This window comes from Hyla sarda, chromosome 5 (assembly GCF_029499605.1).
Source record: "Hyla sarda isolate aHylSar1 chromosome 5, aHylSar1.hap1, whole genome shotgun sequence".
Classification (NCBI taxonomy): domain Eukaryota; kingdom Metazoa; phylum Chordata; class Amphibia; order Anura; family Hylidae; genus Hyla; species Hyla sarda.
The window spans coordinates 115,541,556-115,564,811 of NC_079193.1; the positions used below are offsets into that span (position 1 = coordinate 115,541,556).

The window sequence follows — 23,256 nt, forward strand, 5'->3', positions numbered from 1 at the left end:
AGGGGCAAAGGTTTAAAAGTAATAGTAAGGTTTAAAAGTAATAGTAAGTGTCAGCAGAGAGCACTGTGGTCAGACTGAAAAGAACTCCAGAAAGAAATACAACTTCCTGTGGAGCAAACAGCAACTGGAAGGATTAAGATTTTTAAATAGAAGTAATTTACAAATCTGTTTAACTTTGTGGCACCAGTTGATATTATAAAATTAGTTTTCCACCAGAAAACCCCTTTAACCCTTTAAGGATGGACCCATTTATTTTTTTTTTTACCTTAATGACCAGGCTTTTTTTTTTTTTTATTTGACATCTCTTTAAATGGTAATAAATTTAGAAGGCTTTTTCTGAGCTGAGCAATTCTAAGATTGTTTTTTCGTGACATATTGTACTTTATATAAGTGGTTCATTTTTGTTGACACATGCAGCATTTTTTGTTAAAAACTCCAAAATATTGTGAAAAACTGGAACATTTCTGGCATTTTTTTATAGTGTTCACTATGTGGTAAAAGTGATGTTATATGTTATAATCGGTACGGTTATGGTGATACAAATTTTTTATAGCTTTTTATGTTCTTTTACCTTTTCTGAGCCAAATTCTTTTTTCCCCTTTTTGTTATTTTCTGACAGCCGTAACTGTTTTATTTTTTGTCTGACACCTTTGAGTGAGGGCTTATTTTTTGCAGGACAAGCTGTACTTTTTGTTGGTATCATTTATGTGATACATGCTACCTTTTTGATCTTTTTTATTCCCCTATTTGCATCAAAATTGGCGTTTTTTACAGCGTTCCCCATCCAGGATAATTTACATTATAAAGTTATAGTACATGTGATTATGGACGTGGCAATACTTTGTTTTTTTTATGATAATACATGGCTTTTATTGGGAAAAGGGCATTTATTAAATTTTTTTCCACTTTATACTTTTATTGAAGAACCTTTTATTATTTTTCCCCCCACTTTTTACAGGTTATACTATGCTGCAATACATTTGTACATCAGCACAGTATAACTTGATGAGCTGCACACATCACAGCCTGTGTGATCCAGCCTGTGGCTGGATCTCACAAGCTTCTGTAGCAGGCAGACAGGAGGCCATGATCTGGCCTCCTGCTGCACTAGCAACCAATGGTGACCCGCAATTGTATTGCGGCACTTCCGTTGGTAAACAGGGGGAGCACCCTCCCTCCCTGTCAACACCATAAATGCCATGATCAGGATTGATCACAGCATCCATGAGGTTAATGCTGCCGGGACCGGTGCAATTGTGGCCCTTACAGCTGCAGCGGGACCCCGGGTGTGATTGACAGCCGTGTCCCGCTGCCGATCTCCTGAGATCGTCAGGACATATGCCTACGTCCCCAGCGCTATGAAGATATTTGATTGGCCCTGTTCACTAGTGGTCCTGTTTGCTTGTGGTCCTTGTGTCTTATTGATATAACATAACCGAACGTCTGATTGGCCGTTGGACTGTAAATCAGAAATGCAATAATGTAATTAGTTCTTTTTGCACATAAAAAAGAAGGTCAAACTTGCTTTGACTACACCCTGGAAGAAGTCTGGTGATGAAATGTCGGGTGCTGGAGGTCTGTTATTGTTAGCCACTTGGCAAGTTATGATCTGATTAACATGTTTGATAGTTTTATGCAATGTTAGAGCCATGCTTTAGTCACTATTCTGTCTATTATAGCACCAAGTGATCTGTCTATGCGTAACCATACCTACACAGTTTGCATAATACAAATGGATGTTTAATGTACCTCTGTTCGCACTTTGGCACATTTGATTCGGAACATTGCTTAGGCCTCCATTTGTTCTCTTTTCCCTTACTGGTTATCCTTGCAATATGTGTTTCTATTATATTGGACATCTACACCTTTAGCTTTTGCTTTTGTTTTAATGATTTTACATGTCTGTGATTTTTGCATATATGTTAATGAACCTTGTCTATTATTGATCCATATACGCTTGGATGTGTTATCTGTCCTATAGCGGGAAGGGGTTAAAGGGGTACTCCGGTGTTCAATGTGTTTTTTCAGTTTCTACTTAGCCTTGCAGGTGAGTTTTCTTCTTATCTCTGGTCTCGTGCTTGCTCTTTGTTTGTCTTTCTTTTCCTTTCTTTGCACAAGTGTGTCCATGTAGTGTAGCATCTATTTCTGTTTTGCCTTTGCTTCAGAAACTACAGCTCCCAGCATGTCTTGTAGCCTGTCTCCTCTTTCAGTGCCCTGACCAAATTGTTTTGCGTTGCCGCCCAGCCCTGTTTGTGGGTGTTTTTTTTCCCCCCTTTAGCACTCCCTTTCCCAGCCCTGCTCATTAGTATAGACCTCCCACCCTCACTGTCAGCTTCTCACCCCACAGTCCCCACATCAGGGAATGAATGAATTGCCAGCCGCAGCGCTGTCCCCACATAAGGGAACTAGTCATATGTGACCCGCGGGCACTCCTCTGCTTCTTGATAACCCCCCCGCCCCCCCCCAAGGGAAGTCACTGCAAGGGATGACTGAGAATTAATGAATTGCCAGCCGCATCGCTGTCCCCAGGTCAGGGAACTAGTCATATGTGACAGAGAAGCGCCCGCGGGTCTGAATGAATTGTGAGCATGGGCGAAGGGCTTCTTATCAGCGTCACAGTTAAGGGACATCTGTAATAATGATTGTGACATATTCCTGTGCTCGGGGCTGCAAAAATAAACAAAATTAACTTTGACTTACCATCCTACGTTCCCCTGTTGCTACAGGTAACGGCTTCCCGGTCCTCTGCTGTGGTCCTCTGCTGAGAGCCGTCAGTGAATCACCGGCCGCAGCGATGTCCCGCCTCTGCCGGTGATAGGCTGAGTGCACTGCCATGTAAGGACACTGCACATGACACTGCGCTCAGCCTATCACCGGCAGAGGCGGGACATCGCTGCTCGGCTGGTTATAGGCTGAGTGCACTGTCATGTAAAGAGCCGGCTGACATGTTACTAATACACCCGTCATAGGTATCGTGCACCCGCGGGGGTATCATGTTAGCCGATTCCCCGGGGGGCACATGATCCCCATGGCGGGGAAGGGGTTACATGTCAGCCGCAGCGCTGATACAGGGTATTCAAGCTGGGCACAGGGCAGGCTGACAGCAGGAGGAGACATCCATCCTCCCTCAACAATTGAATGAATATTCATTACAGGGGTGTGGAAAAGGGGCGAAACCATTGCAGAAGAAAAAGAAAACAGCAACGCCTGCAGCTCGGACGTCTTGTCCACAACAGTGAACAAACATGGCCGCAGGTGTGGACAACAGTCAAAAGCAACCAGAATAACTACTGAACTTCCTTCACAGAAAAGAGGTCAGTAAAAAACATATATGCTGTGGACAGATGTATAACATGTGAATTACAAAAGTGCTAAACTCACTACAAGCACGCTAGATAACCATAAACTGTGGTACCGGGGTACCCCTTTAAAGACCTGACCTGTCCCACATTATGTTGTGATAATGTCGGGGGAAGTTAAATTATCAAAGTGATTCTGGTATGTGGCCCTAGAGCGTACAATTACGTCAATTTGCGAGAAGGGGTTAAAGAGGCTGTGGAGCTTGCACAAGTGCATAGCATCTAAAAAAAACAGCTCATCAACAGGGGTGCTCGAAGTTGGATTTGCCAATCTAATATTAAAAGGAGAATCCGGCACTAAGCCTGGATTTACCTCCCGCTGCGATCCTTTTTATGGAACTGGGGTTAACTCGTCAGACTACAATTTTGTAATGTACCACCTCAGTGAGTGTGACATATTGGGGATAGGCACCAGAAGATTGGGGCCAGAGCTTAGTACATCACACTGTCAATCACCAGTCCGACGTATTACGTGGTCCCAAAATGTAGCAATGAACAGAAATGGTTCTCCCAAGGATAATACATAACGCATTCCTCTTCATGCAAATAGTAACATTTGATTGAGATGGACCCAGATGAAATTTCATCTGGGAAACCCCTCATTTTTTATACTGAGCTATATTGGACTCTACTCAAATCCAGAAAAAAAAGAACATATCTGGTTAAAAAAATCTTTACCAAAGGAAAAATTTTCTGTGCAAAATTTTTTGCAGATGTAGTTTGGATACTAAATTTCTACAACTACAACCTTATGTGGGGGAACTATACTGCCAACCTAATGTGAGGGAACTGCAACCTTATGTGGGGGAACTATACTGCCAACCTAATGTGAGGGAACTGCAACCTAATGTGGGGGAACTACAACCTAATGTGGGGGAACTATACTGCCTACCTAATGTGGGGGAACTACAACCTAATGTGGGGGAACTATACTGCCAATGTAATGTGGGGGGGGGGGACTATACTATCAACCTACTGTGGGGGGAACATACTGCCTACCTAATGTGGGGGAACATACTGCCTACCTAATGTGGGGGAACTACAATCTAATGTGGGGGAACATACTGCCTACCGAAGTAGTTTTTTTTCTAAACTTAAACCTCAGTATTCTGATTTAATTGCTGTGCTGGCACTTTGAGGGGAAAAAAGTTGGCGTTCATTACGGTTTGGGCACTCAGGCTAAAAAAGGTTTGCTATCACTGGTTTAGAGCAACGGGTGCAGCACCGGAGGTTTGTGACATCACGGCCATGCCCTGCTCGTGACATCACGGCCATGCCCCTCAATGCAAGTCCATGGGAGAGGGTGTGACTGCCGTCATGCCCCCTCCCATAGACTTGCATTGAGAGGGTGTGGTCGTGATATCAAGAGCAGGCATGGCCGCGACATCACAAGTCTCTACCCCGCATCGCCAGTTATCTGGCATGGAGCGAAGTTCGCTCAGTGCACCAGATGTCTGGGGGGCTGCAGCCGAGATCACGGGGGTCCCCAGCGGCAGGACCCTCACAATCAGAGATCTTATCCCCTATCCTTTTGAATAAGATGTCTAGGGGCGGAGTACCCCTTTAAAGGAAACTATTGATCCCCACAAAGGAAAAAAAATATTACATCTAGGTTTAACATTACTGCATATTCAATTAAATTAAACTGTGAATAGTTTATTAATAGGAACATACATACCAACACCTTTGACACAATCCACACCAGTCACATTTTCACCACCAATGGCAACAAAAGAATCAAACACGTTATATAGTACCTGAAATAAAACATTCAGTTAAAATATGCTGTCACTTGCTTTCTAGTAGATTTACTTATTCTAAACATGATGCTGGGTTCACACAGTCCAACATTGATGTCACTAATTTACATATATATATATATATATATATATATATATATATGTAATAAGAAATCTAAAAATACTCCACTAAATAAAATATAACTTTTTTTTTTATATCAAGTTAATAACAAACCAGCACAAATAAATGAAATAAATTGATTCCAACAAATAGACCAAAAAACACACCTCAAGTGATAGGAAATTCCTCTGTGTGAATGGGACAGTGGAATCCCCATTGAAGATAATGGAATTTTTCCGTGGACATTCTGGCATGCGAACATGGCCTTAGTTGTACAGTCTATCCTCTCCATAGGGTTTATATGGAGAAGTTTTGGAGAAGGTACAAATGTGGACAGGGATAAGGTCAAAAACAAGATGTTTTGAATTCTGTCTATAAAGTTCTTGGATGGTCTTCCCAACATATATTTTGTGACAACTGTACTGTGCAGTATAAATGACACCTGTGGACTGACAGTCGATAAAATCATAGATTATGTACGGTTGATTGTCAACAGGATTGATGAAGTCCTTAGGACTTTATCAATCCTATTGACAATCTACAGTATATGATTTTATCAACTGTCAGACTATGGGAGTCATTTATACTGCAGACATATGAGAGAGACACATGGCAGTAACTTCTCGGATCTAAAGTTCTGGGATATCACCCAAAGCAAATTGGCACCCCACTGTGGCAATCTTAATAAAATTGCTACATAAGAAAGCACGGTGGATTTAAAGGGGTACTCGTAAAAAAATCTTAATCCTTCCTGCACTTATTAGCTGATGAATACTACAGAGGAAATTATTTTCTTTTTGGAAAACAGTGCTCTCTGCTGACATCACAAGCACAGTGTTCTCTGCTGACATCTCTGTCCATTTTAGGAACTGTCCAGAGCAGCATATGTTTGCTATGGGGATTTCCTCCTACTCTGGACAGTTCTTAAATTGCACAGGGATGTCAATAGAGAACACTGTGCTCCTGATGTCAGCAGAGAGCTCTGTGTTCCAAAAAGAAAACAATTTCCTCGGTAGTATTCAGCAGCTAATAAGTACTGGAAGGATTAAGATTTTTTAATAGGCTCAACATAGAATTTACCAACTCAGCTTTTTGTGGTTTTCCGGCCATTATATTTTTCATTTTATATAGAAACCTTTTTAGCCATTTGCTGTCTTAACCACTCCTAAAATGAGTATCAGTTGTATACAGAAAGGGGAATAGAAAAAGAAGGGGGAAGGTGGCCAGAAATATTTCCAATATGGAATATTAGTACATGAATACAATGTGCACACGTTTATTCATGTATGGTTAATTTAACCTACTATATCCCTTACCTGGTTTCCAGAACTGTGCACTATACTGTCCATCTAATTCCCCATTATTTTTTCTACTTGACTTGTATAATGCAATACTTAAAGGGGTACTTTTTTTCTTTTTTCTTTTTTAAATAAACTGGTGCCAGAAAGTTAAACAGATTTGTAAATCACATCTATTAAAAAAAAAATCTTAATGCTTCCAGTACTTTTTAGGGGCTGTATACTAAAGAGAAATCCAAAAAAGAAATGCATTTCCTGTGATCTCCTGACCACAGTACTCTCTGCTGACCTCTGCTATCCATTTTAGGAACTGGAGAAAATCCCCATAGCAAACATATGCTTCACTGGACAGTTCCTAAAATGGACAGCAGATTTCTCTTTAGTATACAGCCCCTAAAAAGTACTGGAAGGATTAAGATTTTTTAATAGAAGTGATTTACAAATCTGTTTAACTTTCTGGCACCAGTTGATTTAAAAAAAAAAAGTTTTCCACGGTAGTACCCCTTTAAACTCAATCAATGTATCTCTATTTATCGCTATCAATTTATCTCCCCGCCACATCTATGGGAGGGAGCGTAACGGCTTTGTACTAGTCATCGTGCCCCCTCCCATAGACATGAATAGAGGTGGCGTGGCGTGACGTCACAAACACAGAAGCCCCAGGCCTCTGTGCTCATGAATGCAGAAGCGTCGGCCCGAAGATCGCAGGGGTCCCAGCAGCCAGACCCCCCGCGATCAGACATGTTGTACCCAATTCTTTGGATAGGTGATTATGTGTCTAGGGACGGAGTACCCCTTTAAGTAAGTAAAAAAAAATTTCAGTACACTTGTAGTAGTGCATTGTAGAAATGTTTATACCTATATGAGCTGCTACAAATAAATTTATACTTGTAAGTTAAGTCTGCATTTCCATTTTCCCAGAAATTAAGAACTAAGCATTCCTTTGTATACTTAAAGGAGTTATCCAGCATTAGAAAAACAAAGCTGATTTCTTAAAAAAAAAAAAAAATTGCACCACATTTGTCTGCATGTCGAATGTGGTTTTGCAGCTCACATCCATTGAAGTGAATGGAGCCAAGTTGCAATACCACACAAAACCTGCAGACAAGAATGCTACTGTTTTCAGAAGAAATTAGCTCTCTTTTTCTATTCCTGGATAACCACTTTAACACTGTGAAGATTTGAATTCAGCTGGGGTATGTGGTACCTGTGCAAAAATGCACAATCATTTCTACTGTACAAAAAGAATTGGTTTGCAGTTGATCGTTCAATTGGAAAGAAAAACAGCTTTTGACTTTTGTTGTGTCTTGTGGCATTGTGCTAAAACAATAGATTTGACCTGAAGGGAAAAGGTCAATTTTAAAAGATTGCAAAAAAACATCACTGAAAAAAAGAGTCTACAAAAACCCCTATTTAAAAGGGGTATTCCAGGAAAAAACTTTTTTTTTATATCAACTGGCTCCAAAAAGTTAAACAGATTTGTAAATTATGAGTATACAGATATGTGTAGCTCAACCACAAAAAATGAGCGAGGTTAACTAAAAGCTCTCCCCCACAGAGAGATATAAAAAAGTAGTAAGAATAGGATATTAGTCCTCAGCTCAATATCAAAAAGATTAAATGGTGAATGTCTGGTATCAATAATAGAGGAAAAAATTGATATATAAAAATTAGTATTTATTATGTATTAAATAGTGCGTTCCCGCAGGGCCCTACGGTAGCGCACAAGTGGTTAAAAGATACAATAAGATATAAAAATGCAGTAAATTGTTACACTACAGAGCGAACATATATGGTACTGATAACACTCTCAATAACAATGTATCTATTATGGCTGCCAGCCGTATAATGATACACTGGATGATACTGTTACATATAGTGCTACACTTATCAGAATGATAGTGTATCTGGTGTGCACAAAAATAGAATAGGAACATTCCTCCTGGAAAGAAAATGGCTTGATGTCAAAATAGCCTTCTATGCAATAGATATACAAAATTTCCTGTAAATGGTGAAAATGACAGTCCTATAGATGGTAAAGTTGTGTCCTGTAAAATAAATCCTAAGATTGTCCTGAAAAAATGTCCTGTAATATAATCATATGCTGTAACAGATATGGCATACAGATCAATTTGTATGATGGATATTTAAGCTAGATCGCTGTTGCCGGTTTTTCCACTCCACAATCAAGTGGTCTGCAAATGAAATATAATAGCTGGCACAGATCTGTAAATTACTTCTATTAAAAAATCTTAATCCTGGGGGCGTAGCCTGCTATGCACGCCATCTAGCTGCTTTTTCTGTGAGCTCCGTGGCTGCACGGGAGAGAGAGGCCCACAATATCTGAATGATGGTGCGGAGGATGAAACTAAAAGGCCCCAAAGGCGTGGGAAGCTCCCGGGCTCCCCCCGGAGCCGATCTTAAATTATTTTACCCCTCTGGCCGGGCTCCAGGACTCCTTGGACGCAGTCCCCCCAGGGCCACCGCCATCTTCAGCTCCCTCACAGCAGCGTGAAGCCCCGCCCACCGTCAGCGGCACCTCACAGCAGGTGCCATCTCGGTCCTCAGGCGCAGGAGACAGGAAGAAGCGGCGGGGACACCAGGCCTCCGGTGAGTGTGCGGGCCCGGAGGAGATACCCCCTGTCCCGCTGCTGATTTATTTGCCCGTTGGGGACCTGGGCTTACCTGCCCCAGCTGCTCCAACCTCACTGGGCGCCCCTCTGCTGCCAGAACCGCCGGGAGCTGCGGAGGCCACTCTGCACACGCCACTGCAGCCCCGACCGTATCAGCCCTCAGCTCCCCTCTCCAGTCCTAGACCGGACACCACCTGGGCTGCTGAGCCCCTGCCCACGCCACCTGTGACAACGGGAGTGCGGTGGCCCCTTCAGCTATCTGGGGTCCCCATCCTGGCTGGGGACCTCACCACGGCAATGGCGGACTGTCCTGGATCGCAGGGATCCCCCCTGCTCTACTCTGCTGTGGCAGCCCCCTCATCACCTCCCCCCCTGGGCCCACTTTCCCGGGCCCCTGAGGGGGTGCAACCTCCTCCCTCACCGGCCCCCTCCTGGTCCTCCTCAGGGGGTAGCCCTTGGCCCCTGCAGACCCCGGCTGATGACTTAGGGACTGAGACTGTGGTGCCCTGCCCCCCACAGCTCTCGCAGAGGCCCCCACAACTGCCCGCTCCTGCACCTGTCCTGGACCCTATCCCACCAAGCTCTGCTGCGGCCCAAATACTGCAATCCCACCCTGAGCTCCAGGCGTTGTTATCTTTTTCACCTACCAAGGCTGATATTGTGGCCCTCAGGGAGGACTTGCGTTCTGCCTGGAGGCGGGACCTTCAGTAGGTGCAGTCTGAGGTGCAAACCCTCTCCGCAACAGTTGGGACTCTGGAATCCTTTCGATCTGACACCCAGGAATCTATTGCTGAGCTTAGGGCTGCAGTCTCTAAACAAGCGGTTAATCAGAAGCTATTGCACTCTCATATGGACGATCAGGAAAACCGAAACCGTCGCAACAATATCAGACTGCGGGGTCCCCCGGAGGCGACTCGAACTGATGGTCTTCTGCCTACGTTAACAGACATCTTCAATTCTATCCTGGGCCGTCCGTCTCAGTCCCCAATTGCTATTGACCGGGCACACAGAGCTCTCCGTCCTCCCAGCTCAGACCCTGCTAAGCCGCGGGACGTTATCTGTCGCATTCACTATTTCTCTGAGAAAGAAGAGATTATGCAAAAGGCCCGACAGCTCAGGGACATTGACTTTGATGGGGCTAAGCTGCAGCTCTTTCCGGATTTATCAAGACACACGCTTCGCCTGCGGGCAGCCCTGAAGACCCTTCTGCATGAACTGCAATCCCGCCACATTGTGTACCGCTGGGGATTTCCGTTTGCCTTGCATGCTCATCACCAAGACAAGTCTGCTACCTTGCGCACTTTGGAGGACCTCCCCCATTTTCTCCGGGCGTTTGATCTCCCTCCTGTGTCACTCCCGGGATGGGTGGAACTGTCTGCTGACCCCTTCTCCTCCCTCCTCCCGCCCCAGCCTAGGCTGCGCTCCTCCCAATCTGAGAGGTTTTCCCCGGGGCCCCAACGCTCTCGACGACGCCATCGCACCAGATCTGGCTCTGTGGAGAGGCCGGGAGGTTTCCGAAAGGGTTGATTGCTGTCTACCTGTGCTTTGATGTTATGATAATGCCTGTGTATAGTGCTATTTACGCTGTCTCACTGGGTTTTTTCTTTTTTTATTTATTTTATTTTTCTGTTTTCATCTATTTTAGGTGCGGGTGACACAGGCCCATGTGGCCGAGCTGTAGCCATTGCCTGGTTGTTTCCCGCCCGTACATGCCCTCCCCATTGCTGCCTCTCTCTCTCTTTTTTTTTTTTTGCTACCCTCTCTCCCCGTGCCGGTCACTGGGGCTCCTCTCTCTTTTCTGGCATTTTCCTTCCTGTTGTGATGCTTCTGTCTCCACATTGCCCCCAATAGGTTGAGGCAGGATTACTCCCTGCCTGTGCTTAGCCTCGTGCTATATATTTAGTCCAATTTTGCAGCCGTTTGTTGAGCTGCTGTTTTTGTCCTGGTTTTTGTACCTGTTCTCCCCCTGAGTGTTCCCTTTGTCGTTGATTCTCCCTCCCCTCTGCCGTACTTGTTTTCCCTTTCTCTTTCCCCTCCTTGTTTATCCCTTCTCTCCTACTCCGGTGTTGTGTTTTTCTTTCAGAGTACGGAGGTGAGGGGTGTCAAGGTCTGTGGCGAGGAGGTTAAATGTGCAGCTTTCGCGGATGACCTCTTAATATACCTCTCGTCCCCTGAGTCCAGTCTCCCGGCCCTCCTATCGCTCATCTCTGATTATGGTCAGTTTAGTAACTTCAAGTTGAACCTGACGAAAAGTGTAGCCTTGTATGTCTCCCTTGGCCCGATTGGGGTCTCGGCCCTTAAAAGTAGATATCAGTTTAGATGGGCTACTTCCTCTATCACATACCTAGGGGTTCAGGTCCCCAATGATCTCACCCGTACATATGACTTGAACTTTAGCCCCTTACTCTCCTCTTTCTCCTCTGACCTGACTAAATGGGACAGACGTGACTTTTCTTGGATTGGGAGGGTCAACATTATCAAAATGAATCTTTTGCCTCGTCTTCTCTATCTCTTTCAAACTATCCCTGTCCTCCTCCCCCGCACGTTCTTCACTGCCCTGGATAGAATGTGGACTAAATATGTGTGGGGTCCGGTGGGCCATCGTATGGCTCGGAGTGCTCTGGTGCGTCCTAAGTCTGAGGGGGGTCTGGCTCTCCCCGACCCTTTTCTCTATTACCTGTCCGCGGTAGCCACGATAATATTGAATTGGTTCCACCACTCTAAGGGGAAGCTTTGGGTGCGCTTGGAGACCCTCTTGACACCTGTCCCGCTCACTTTGCTCCCCTGGCTGCAAGTATCGTATTGAACATCCTCTCGAAAGGCGAGCCTCCCGTTTGTGGCGCGGTCTGTGCTCCGGGTGTGCCATCGCTTTTTTGACAAGATGGGTCTCCTGCGCCCCAACGGCCCCCTCACGCCTATTCGTGATAACCCCGATTTCACCCCGGGTGCTGTAGCCGGTCCCTTTCTGGGTAAGGTCAGGGGGACGGTCTTTGTTTGCGCCCACGTTTTCCCCCGGGCTCCATTAAATCATTGGCGGAGATAGTTCCAGGTGGTTCCCCTGCTCCCCTTCACTTATGGCAATATATGCTACTTGCCCATTTTTACTCTAATTGGAAGCAGGTACTGGACCTTCATAGATCCCCGCTCCCCTTTGAGTCCCTCTGTTTGAGTACTGACCCCCCTGGTCGTTTGGTCTCTGTTCTCTATGCCCTCTTACGTGATCATACCTGCTCTAAACCTTTGGCTCATCAGGGGGGATGGTCTCAGGAGTTGGGCTGCACTCTAGCCCGGCAGGATTGGACCAAGGCTTATGCCCTTTGTCATGGTGCCTCGGTCTCGGTGAAATTACAAGAGACCAACTTTAAAGTGTTGTCTAGATGGTATCGTGTATCTGCATTGTTGCACGCTTTTATCCCTCCATCTCAGATGTATGCTGGAGGTGTGGCGCTTCTCCCGGGACCATGTCTCATGTTTGGCTGGACTGCCCCCTTCTTCTCCCATTTTGGTCGGGGGTTCTGGAGATCATTAAGAGGGTGACGGACATTGCTGTTCCCCGTTCCCCACAGGCTGTATTGTTGTCAATGCTCCCGGGCTCGATCAAATCCTTGAAGGCGGGCCTGGTGTGTATTCTTCTCTCCGCGGCACATAGGGTCATAACTAGAAAGTGGAAATCTGCCTAACCCCTGACAGTTTCTGACTGGGTCCGTGAAGTAATCTATATACATGGGATGGAGGAGTGCATGGCGGAGACGGCGTCCAAATCTGAGCGGTTTTTGCTGCTATGGATGCCGTGGTCTGCGTTTTTGGACTCCCCCGCCTGCAGTGCCCTGCACCTGTCCCCTTGAGGTGGGGTCCTGTGGACACACTTTTTGGGAACTGATTGGACGCCCCTGGCTCTGGTGGTCCCTCTCCACGGTAGAGTTCCTCTCCCTTTCCCTGGGTTCCCCTTCCCTCTTTCCCCCTGTGTGTCCTTCTTTGTCCCCCCTTTTCTTCCCCTCTCCGTCTCTCTTTTCTTCGGTTTGTGTTGTTTAGTCTCTCCTTCTCGTTGTTGTTTTTGTTTGATTTAGTTGATATGTTACGGGCTTATAGTGTCTTTCCCTGCCCATATTCCGCCTACTGATCATTTATTGTTTACCCGGCCTGATTATGCTGGTTTACTTGCTCTCCTGTTTCTTATTCTTATTATTATTTTCTGCATTGGCTGCTACACGTCCCTTTATTGTGTACGGGATGACTGGGGGAAGTAGCTCCCGGGCCTCCTCATATGCCGCCTTTATTTGTATTTCCTAAATGTCAATGTATTGCTGCCATCTCATGCAGAATTGTTTATATATGCTTTCCTGTCAGAGGTTGTATATCTTGGCGGATGACGTTTCTAATGTTTTTGTATTACTATTGGTCCTTAATAAACTTTTTTTTGAATTCGAAAAAATCTTAATCCTTTCAATAATTATCAGCTGCTGAAGTTGAGTTGTTGTTTTCTGTCTGGCAACAATGCTCTCTGCTGACATCTCTGTCTGTCTCGGGAACTGCACAGAGTAGAATAGGTTTGCTATGGGGATTTGCTTCTAAACTGGGTGGTTCCCGAGACTGGTGTCATCAGAGAGCACTTAGACAGAAAAGAACAACTCAACTTCAGAAGCTCATAAGCAGGGCCGGATTAATGTAGGGGCGGATGGAGCTGCCGCTCCAGGCCCTTACATTAAAATAGGCCCAGTGGCCTGCACAGGCGGCCCGCATAGGCCGCCCGGACCGGTGACCTGCCTCCCGTTCTGCCGCCAACACCTAACGCCGACACCCCCCCCCGCTCCCCGCTATCTTACAACACCCGGGCCGTCGTCACCTCCGCCAGTCACACGCGCTGCGGCAGCTGTCAGTGAGAGCTGCGGTGACGTCGTCCACTTCACGGCGGCGCCCGGAAGTCACGTCCCCGTGGCTCCCACTGACACAAGGACTGAGCAGCAGCCGCCGCGTGTCAGTCTGAGTCACCGGGTCCCGGAGAGAAAGGTGACAGCTCTTGGGGCCATCTATAAAAAGGACAGCACTGTGAGGGGCACAATTTAACATGTCAGGGGGGCAGCCACCGCATTATAGGTTGCAAGACATGGTTTATTATATATGAGGGGGTCATTATATGTGGGGGCACATGACAGAACCCCCCCCTGTCATGTGCCCAAATAATGCCCCCTATCATGTGCCCATATAATGCCCCCCTGTCATGTGCCCCTCATATATAATATCCCATGTCCTGTGCCCCTCACATATAATGCCCCCCTGACATGTGCCCCTCACATATAATGCCCCCGACATGTGCCCCTCACATATAATGCCCCCCTGACATGTGCCCCTCACATATAATGCACCTGGATGTCCTGCCCCCTCAGGGGCATTATATGTAAGGGGCACATGTCAGGGGGGCATTATATGTGAGGGGCAACGGACATGGGGTATTATATATGAGGGGCACATGACAGGGGGACATTATATGTGAGTGGCACAAGACATGGGGTATTATATATGAGGGGCACATGACAGGGGGACATTATATGTGGGGGGTACATGACAGGACCCCCCCCCCCCCTGTCATGTGTCCATATAATGCCCCCCTGTCATGTGCCCCTCATATATAATACCCCATGTCCTGTGCCCCTCATATATAATGCCCCTCATATATAATATCCCATGTCCTGTGCCCCTCATATATAATGCCCCTCATATATAATACCCCATGTCCAGGGGGCATTATATGTGAGGGACACATGTCAGGGGGCATTGTATGTGGGGGGCAAATGACAGGGGGCATTATATGTGGGGGCACATGACAGGGCCCCCCCTGTCATGTGCCAATATAATGCACATATAATGCCCCCCTGACATTTGCAGCTTACGTATAATACCCCCTGTCCTGTGCCCCTCATATATAATGCTCCCCTGTCATGTGCCCTCACATATAATGCCCCCGTCATTTGCTCCCCACATATAATGCCCCCTGACATGTGCCCCTCATATATAATGCCCCATGTCCTATGCCCCTCATATATAATGCCCCTCATATATAATACCCCATGTCCAGGGGGCATTATATATGAGGGGCACATGTCATGGGGCATTATATGTGGGGGCAAATGACAGGGGGCATTATATGTGGGGGCACATGACAGGGGCCCCCCTGTCATGTGCCAATATAATGCACATATAATGCCCCCCTGACATTTGCCGTTTACTTATAATACCCCCTGTCCTGTGTCCCTCATATATAATGCCCCATGTCCTGTGCCCATCACATATAATGCCCCTGAAATGTGCCCCTCATATATAATGCCCCATGTCCTGTGCCTCTCACATATAGTGCCCCTTATACATAATGCCCCATGTCCTGTGCCCCTCACATATAATGCCCCCTGTCCTGCCCCCTCAGGGGGCATTATTTTTGAGGGGCACAGGACAGGTGGCATTAAAAGTCAGAGACATATGTCAGGGGGCATTATATGTGCATTATATGGGCACATGACGGGGGGGGGGCTATCCTGTGCCCCCCACATATAATGCCCTATGTCCTGTGCCCCTCACATATAATGCCCCCTGAGGAGGCAGGACAGGGGGCATTATATGTGAGGGGAACATGACAGAGTGCATTATATGCGAGGGGCACAGGACAGAGGGCATTATTATTATGTGGGGGGAACATGACGGGTTATCATTATTATATGTGGGGGCACAGGATGGGGCATTATTACCATATATGAGGGGCACAGAGTGTTTTGCATTTCAGAGGTATTGGCCGGCATTTATCATTGTAGGTGTAAGAGAAGCATTTTTTACACCTTTTTTGTGCGCTTTAATGTGTAGGAGCACCAAATTTATTAAAAGGTAGCAGAGCATTTGATAAATTTTGTGCAGGTCACTTTTTCTAAAATTTCACTCTTCACATACACCCAAAAGCTAAGTCTGGGCTGGTGTAATTTTAGAGACTTTTCAGTGGTTTTGCGCATTTTTTGCGCCTTTTCACAAAAAGGTGCAGTTCATAAAACCGTTACATATTATGTGTATTGCCAAAATCAGTGAATTACAACTCAAGCGCAAAAAAGGCACAAATAAACCCTGCTTGCGCCTTTTTTGCACCATTTTTAGACACAAAAAAAACAGTCTAAAGACAATTATACATGTCAGCCATAGTGTATATTATAAGGAATTTTGGTGTAGTATGGTTTTTATGGGCCACATAATTACGGTATTGTATTCAGAGGGTGCATGGCAAGGTTATATTCAGAGAGCACAGTATGTGGTAGTATTATAATCAGAGGGTACAGTGTGTTGTAGTAATATATTCAGAGGTTACGGTGTGTGGCGGTCTTATATTCAGAGGACACAGTGTTTAGTAGTATCATATTCAGAGGGTACAGTGTGTGCCAGTATTATATTCAAAGGATATGGTGTTTGGCTGTATTATAATAATTATTGTTTTCATATAGAGGATCAGAATGCGCTGACATAGTGAGGAGCTATCTGGGTATCAAGTTCTGCTGAGTGAACATTTAGCTGAAACAAGTCCTGGCGGTATGTACCATCTGAATTAGATAAGAAAAGACTATAGAGAAGACGTCACCTGTAGTAACAGATTTTATTGTGTATTCTCTTCACTATAGAGAAGATGTCACCTGTAGTCACTGATATCATTGTGTATTGTCTTCATTATAGAGAAGACGTCACCTATAGTCACTTATTTCATTGTGTATTCTCTTCACTATAGAGAAGACGTCACCTGTAGTCACTGATATCATTCTGTATTCTCCTCACTATAGAGAAGACGTCACCTGTAGTCATTGATATCATTGTACATTCTCTTCACTATAGAGAAGACGTCACCTGTAATCACTGATATCATTGTACATTCTCCTCACTATAGAGAAGACGTCACCTGTAGTCACTGATATCATTGTACATTCTCCTCACTATAGAGATGACGTCACCTGTAGTCACTGATATCATTGTACATTCTCTTCACTATAGAGAAGACGTCACCTGTAATCACTGATATCATTGTACATTCTCTTCACTATAGAGAAGACGTCACCTGTAATCACTGATATCATTGTACATTCTCTTCACTATAGAGAAGACGTCACCTGTAATCACTGATATTGTACATTCTCTTCCCTATAGAGAAGACGTCACCTGTAGTCACTGATATCATTGTGTATTCTCTTCACTATAGAGAAGACGTCACCTGTAGTCACTGATATCATTGTGTATTCTCCTCACTATAGAGAAGACGTCACCTGTAGTCACTGATGTCATTGTGTATTGTCCTCATTATAGAGAAGACGTCACCTGTAATCACTGATATCATTCTGTATTCTCCTCACTATAGAGAAGACGTCGCCTGTAGTCACTGATATCGTTGTACATTCTCTTCACTATAGAGAAGACGTCACCTGTAATCACTTATTTCATTGTGTATTCTCTTCACTATGTCCTATCAGAGCTGGAGTCACTTGTACGTTCTGCAGTAATGATGGGTGAAACAACAATTCCTAGCATAGCCTTACCACTGCTTAGGTCATACTGGGAGCTGTAGTTTTAAATGGTAAAAACTTTTTTAGCTCTTTCCCATTTTGTGGCAATTGGTATATTTGATTATTATACTGGAAATAATTTTCTGCAACATGCTTCAGCACGTGCATCACAACATGCTACAGCGCGGGCATCACAACATGCTACAGCACGGGCATCACAACATGCTACAGCGCAGGCATCACAACATGCTACAGCACGGGCATCACAACATGCTAAAAAAATCAGGGCCTATATCCCTTAATGTTATGCTTTTGCAAATATTCATCCAGTTGCTGTTTAAACATCTTTACAGACTCTAATAAGATCATATCTGCAGGCAGAGGATTCCACATCCTTCTTGTTCTTAGTGTAAAAAAAAACCTTTCCTTTGCCTTAGACAAAATCTCCTTTCTTCCAGTATAAAAGTTGCTGAGTTGCTCATAGCAACCAATCAGATCACTTCTTTCATTTTTGAAAAGGCCTCTGGAAAATGAAAGAAGCGATCTGATTGGTTGCTATGGTTAACTCTTCCTCTGGACACTAACATATATTCAGCTATCCTGGTAATTTAATGTGCATAAAACATGTGACAGATGCGCTTTTATTTGTGTTAAGAAAAATTACTTTGTATTGCATTTTTATTTTATATATTCCGATAAAAAGGCCCATCAAAATCTTCAGCACCAGGCCCATGATGCTCTTAATCCGGCCCTGCTCATAAGTATTGAAAGGATGAAGATTTTCAAATAGAAGTAATTTACAAATCTGTTTAACTTTCTGGAGCCAGTTGATATATATGTAAAAAAAGTTTTTTTCCTGGATAACCCCTTTAAGATTTTTTAATAGAAGTAATTTACAAATCTGTTTAACTTTTTGCCACCAGTTGATTTAAAAAAAAAAAAAAATTTCCACTGGAGTAACCCTTTAAGTTATCTATCCAGTATGTGTAATAATTTTTTTTTTTTTTTTAAGAGGGTGGGGCAAGGCATTTTTGGGTTAAGTTTTCAGCCAAGCACAGCCAACATTTTCCTTTCAGTGCACCACTATTTATTAATATTAAAGGGGTTATCCAGTGTAAATACTTTTTCAATCTTACCTGCGAGTCTCTAAGGCTAAGTCTCTACTTGTTTTTTGTTCTACTTGTTTTCGGCCAAAAACCGCTACGGCCAGATGTTAGCTGTAAATCAATGAGAAATCGCTAAATTCTTATTCCACTTTCCGTCTTTCACTTTGGCTTTTTTTTTTTTATCCTTTTGGCATTTTTGACGCTTTTTTGGCGTTTTCAGCTCCTTGACTGTTTCCAAAATTGCAGCGTGTTGAGCCACTGGTGATTTTTAAGTCAAAATCTTGGCGTTTTTCTCCCATAGAAGTCTATGGGAGTGAAAAAAAACGGCAAGAAAAACGATATGTGGGTTTTCAACTTTTGCATTTTTTCAGGCGATTTTTTTTATCGCCTTTTTTAATAAAATTTCATATGGTACCATAAAAATAATTTTTTTTTAAAAAGATACAGTAATGAAGGAAAACATTTTATCTAACGAAATGTATCTTTTTTTATAACAAAATTTTTATAAATTTTTAAAACAGGGATCAATTTATGTGGGCGGGCGGGGACCTAAAAATGTAGCCGACAATAATAAAAATGTAGTGTGTGTGTGTGTGTGTGTGTGTATGTGTTTCACTTTTTCTCTTTATTTTTTAAATTGTTTTCGGTAGTACTACATGGAACACACTGTTCCATGATGGGAGTAGTAGTACCTGTACTAATTGACAGATCGCCCGTTGCGATCCTTCTGTATAATGTATAGATGCGGCCGGCCGCTCTTCTGTGGTTCCCTGCACTGACGTATATATACACCTATTCATATTTCCAGCAGAGAGCTGTGATTGGCCAGATGGTTCCAGCCAATCACAGCTGACTGCTTCAGCTGCTGCCGGATAGCCGTTTGCGATGCCCGTGTGCTCTTACCTTTCCTCGGGGCTCCAGAGCGTCCTCTTCGGGATCCCCTCCATCGTCGGCTCTCTCCATCGCCGTCATCACGTCACCGCGCACGCCGTCCCATCATGCAATAGGAGCGGCGTGCGTAGTGACGTGATGACGGCGACGATCTCGGGCAGCAGAGACATTCCGGAGTGGCGGGGACATCACGGGGACGCGGCGACAGCGATGGAGCGCAACATCTAGGGCAGCGGTGACGGTCCGGAGCAGCGGGGACAGGTGAGTACAACTTCCTATTCTTTACATTTCACGGATCCCTCCCGCATCTATACATTATACAGGAGGATCACAGCGGGTGTCAGGAGTGACATCCACTGTGATCTTTCCTTAACTGAAAGTACTACAGCTCCCAACATGGAGCACACTCTGCTCCATGCTGGGAGCAGGGGCGGATCCAGAGTCGAGTCTTGGGAGGGGCACTATTAGAGTATTTTGTGTTGGCGGACAGAAAACAAGGTGTTGCTTACGGAACTTACAATATTATTAAATGTATCATACAGTCCTAACCTTGTTTAAGACTCTTAGGCCATGTTCACATGTCAGAATAATTATCAAATATACCAATTGTCACAGAATGGGAAAGTGCTAAAGAAGTTTTTACCATTTAAAACTACAGCTCCCAGTATGACCTAAGTAGTGGTAAGGGGATGCTGGGAGTTGTTGTTTTACCCATCATTACTGCAGAACTTCTTCAGTGACTCCAGCTCTGATGGGACACACACAGGAGGATACAGAATGATATCAGTGACTACAGGTGACGTCTTCTCTATAGTCTTTCCTTATCTAATTCAGATGTACATACCGCCAGGAATTGTTCCAGCTAAATGCTCTCTCTGCAGAACTTGATGCCCAGACGTCTCCTCACTATGTCAGCGGATTCTGATCCTCTATATGAAAACAATAATTATTATAATACTGCCAAACACTGTATTCTTTGAATATAATACTGGCACACTGTACCCCATGAATATACAACACACTGTACCCTCTGAATATAATACCGCCACACACCGTACCCTCTGAATATAATACTACAACACACTGCGCCATCTAAATATAATACTACCACACACTGTGCCCTCTGAATATAACACTACCACACACTGTGCCCTCTAAATTTAATACTAGCAAACACTGCACCCTCTGAATATAATACTACCACACACTGCACTCTCTGAATATAATACTACCACACTGTGCCCTCTAAATTTAATACTACCACACACTGCACTCTCTGAATAGAATATCACCACACACTGCACTCTCTGAATATAATACTACCACACACTGTGCCCTCTAAATTTAATACTACCACACACTGCACTCTCTGAATAGAATACTACCACACACTGTACCCTCTGTATATAATACTACCAAACACTGCACACTCTGAATATAATACTACCACACACTGCACTCTCTGAATATAATACTACCACACACTGCACCCTCTAAATATAATACTATCACACACTGCACTCTCTGAATAGAATACTACCACACACTGTACCCTCTGTATATAATACTACCACACACTGTACCCTCTAAATTTAATACTACCACACACTACACTCTCTGAATATAACTTGATGTGCAGTGCACCCTCTGAATAAAATACCCAAATGTATTGTGGCCCATAAAAAAATGTACCACCCCAGAAATTCCTCATAATCTAGAATATACTTGTGAAATGCAGAACACTCTGTGCCTTCACATATAGTAATAATGCCCCATCTTGTGCCCCTACATGTAATAATTATGACCCGTCCTGTTCCCCCCACATAATAATGCCCTGTGCCCCTAACATATATTGCCCCCTGTGCTGTGCCCTTCACATATAATTCCCCATTCTTTGCCCCTCACATATAATGCCCCCATCATGCGTCCCTCACATATAATGCCCCCTGTGCTGTGCCCCTCACATATAATGCCCCCCGTGCTGTGCCCCTCACATATGATGTCCCCTGTGCTGTTCCCCTCACATATAATGCCCCCTGTGCTGTGCCCCTCACATATAATGCCCCCCATGCTGTGCCCCTCACATATAATGCTCCTGTCATATGCCCCACACATATAATGCCCCCTGTGCTGTGCCCTTCACATATAATGCCCCCGTTCTTTGCCCCTCACATATAATGCCCCCATCATGCGCCCCTCACATATAATGCCCCCTGTCCTGTTCAGTCAGGGGGCATTATATGTGAGGGGCACAGCACAGGGAGCATTATATGTTTGGGGCACATGACAGGAGCATTATATGTGAGGGGCACAGGACAGGGGGCATTATATGTGAGGGGCGCATGATGGCGCATTATATATGAGGGGCACAGGATGGGGGCATTATATATGAGGGGCGCATGATGGGGGCATTATTTGTGAGGAGCACAGGGGGCATTATATGTGTGGGGCACAGCACAGGGGGCATTATATGTGATGGGCACAGAACAAGGGGCATTATATGTGTGGGGCACAGCACGGGCATTATATGTGAGGGGAACAGCACAGGGGACATTATGTGTGGGGCACAGCACAGGGGGCATTATATGTGTGGGGCACAGCACAGGGGGCATTATATGTGTGGGGCACAGCACAGGGGGAATTATGTGTGGGGCACAGCACAGGGGGCATTATATCATATAATGCCCCCTGTGCTGTGCCCCACACATATAATACCCCCTGTGCTGTGCCCCACACATATAATTCCCCCTGTGCTGTGCCCCACACATATAATTTATATGTGTGGGCACAGCACAGGGGGCATTATATGTGAGGGGCACAGCACAGGGGGCCCCCCTGTCATGTGCTCTTAACATATAGTGCCCCAAGTGCTTTGCCCTGCAGCACCTCACATTAAGAATTCCCCTTTCTCTTCCCCCCCCCCTCCCCTCCCCAAGTTTTTAAATCCCCCTCCCCCTCCGATACAGTGCCCTTAACAGTGGCACATATTCGGTCCCCCAAATCCCCTGGGCTCTGAGCATACTCTAAGTACTTGTGACGTCATCGCGCCGGCCTGCAGAGGATCGCGTCCCCGCAGCTCACACGCTGTGTACTCACAGCGTGTGACAGCCAGGGTTAGTGAATGGTGGAGCGGAAGCTTACAGCTTCGGCTCCACCATTCTAGGGGGCGGGGGGGGCAGCAATCTTGGGGGGGGGGGGGGGCAATTGCCCCGTTGCCCCCCCCCTGGATCCGCCACTGGCTGGGAGCTGTAGTACCTGCATTAATAGACAGATCACAACAGGTGTCACAACAAGTTACACTCACTGCGATCTGTCTATTAATGCAGGTACTACAGCTCCCAGCATGGAGCAGAGTGTGCTCCATGTTGGGAGTAGTAGTACTACCTAAAAAAATGTTAAAAAATTGAGAAAAAAAAGTGAAACACACTTTATTAACAATTAATAAAAATTTTGTTATAAAATATATCAATTTCGTTAAATAAAAATTTTTTCATCACTATCGCATCCTTTTTTTTTTTTCTGGTACCCAACAAATTTTGGGTACCAAAAAAAACTGCCAAGGTGCAATTTCCACACAAATGAAAAAACGCCAG

General features: G+C 44.9%; 1 protein-coding gene across 2 annotated transcripts in view; it reads right to left on the reverse strand.

Moving 5' to 3' along the window:
- Positions 1-23,256, reverse strand: part of SLC9A3 (solute carrier family 9 member A3) — a 192,121-nt gene that overhangs the window by 107,185 nt on the left and 61,680 nt on the right. For both annotated transcript variants that reach the window (XM_056520134.1, XM_056520135.1), the window contains exon 4: positions 5,038-5,116. In XM_056520134.1, the coding sequence (XP_056376109.1) occupies positions 5,038-5,116 (79 nt within the window). The remainder of the gene's footprint in view (positions 1-5,037; positions 5,117-23,256) is intronic.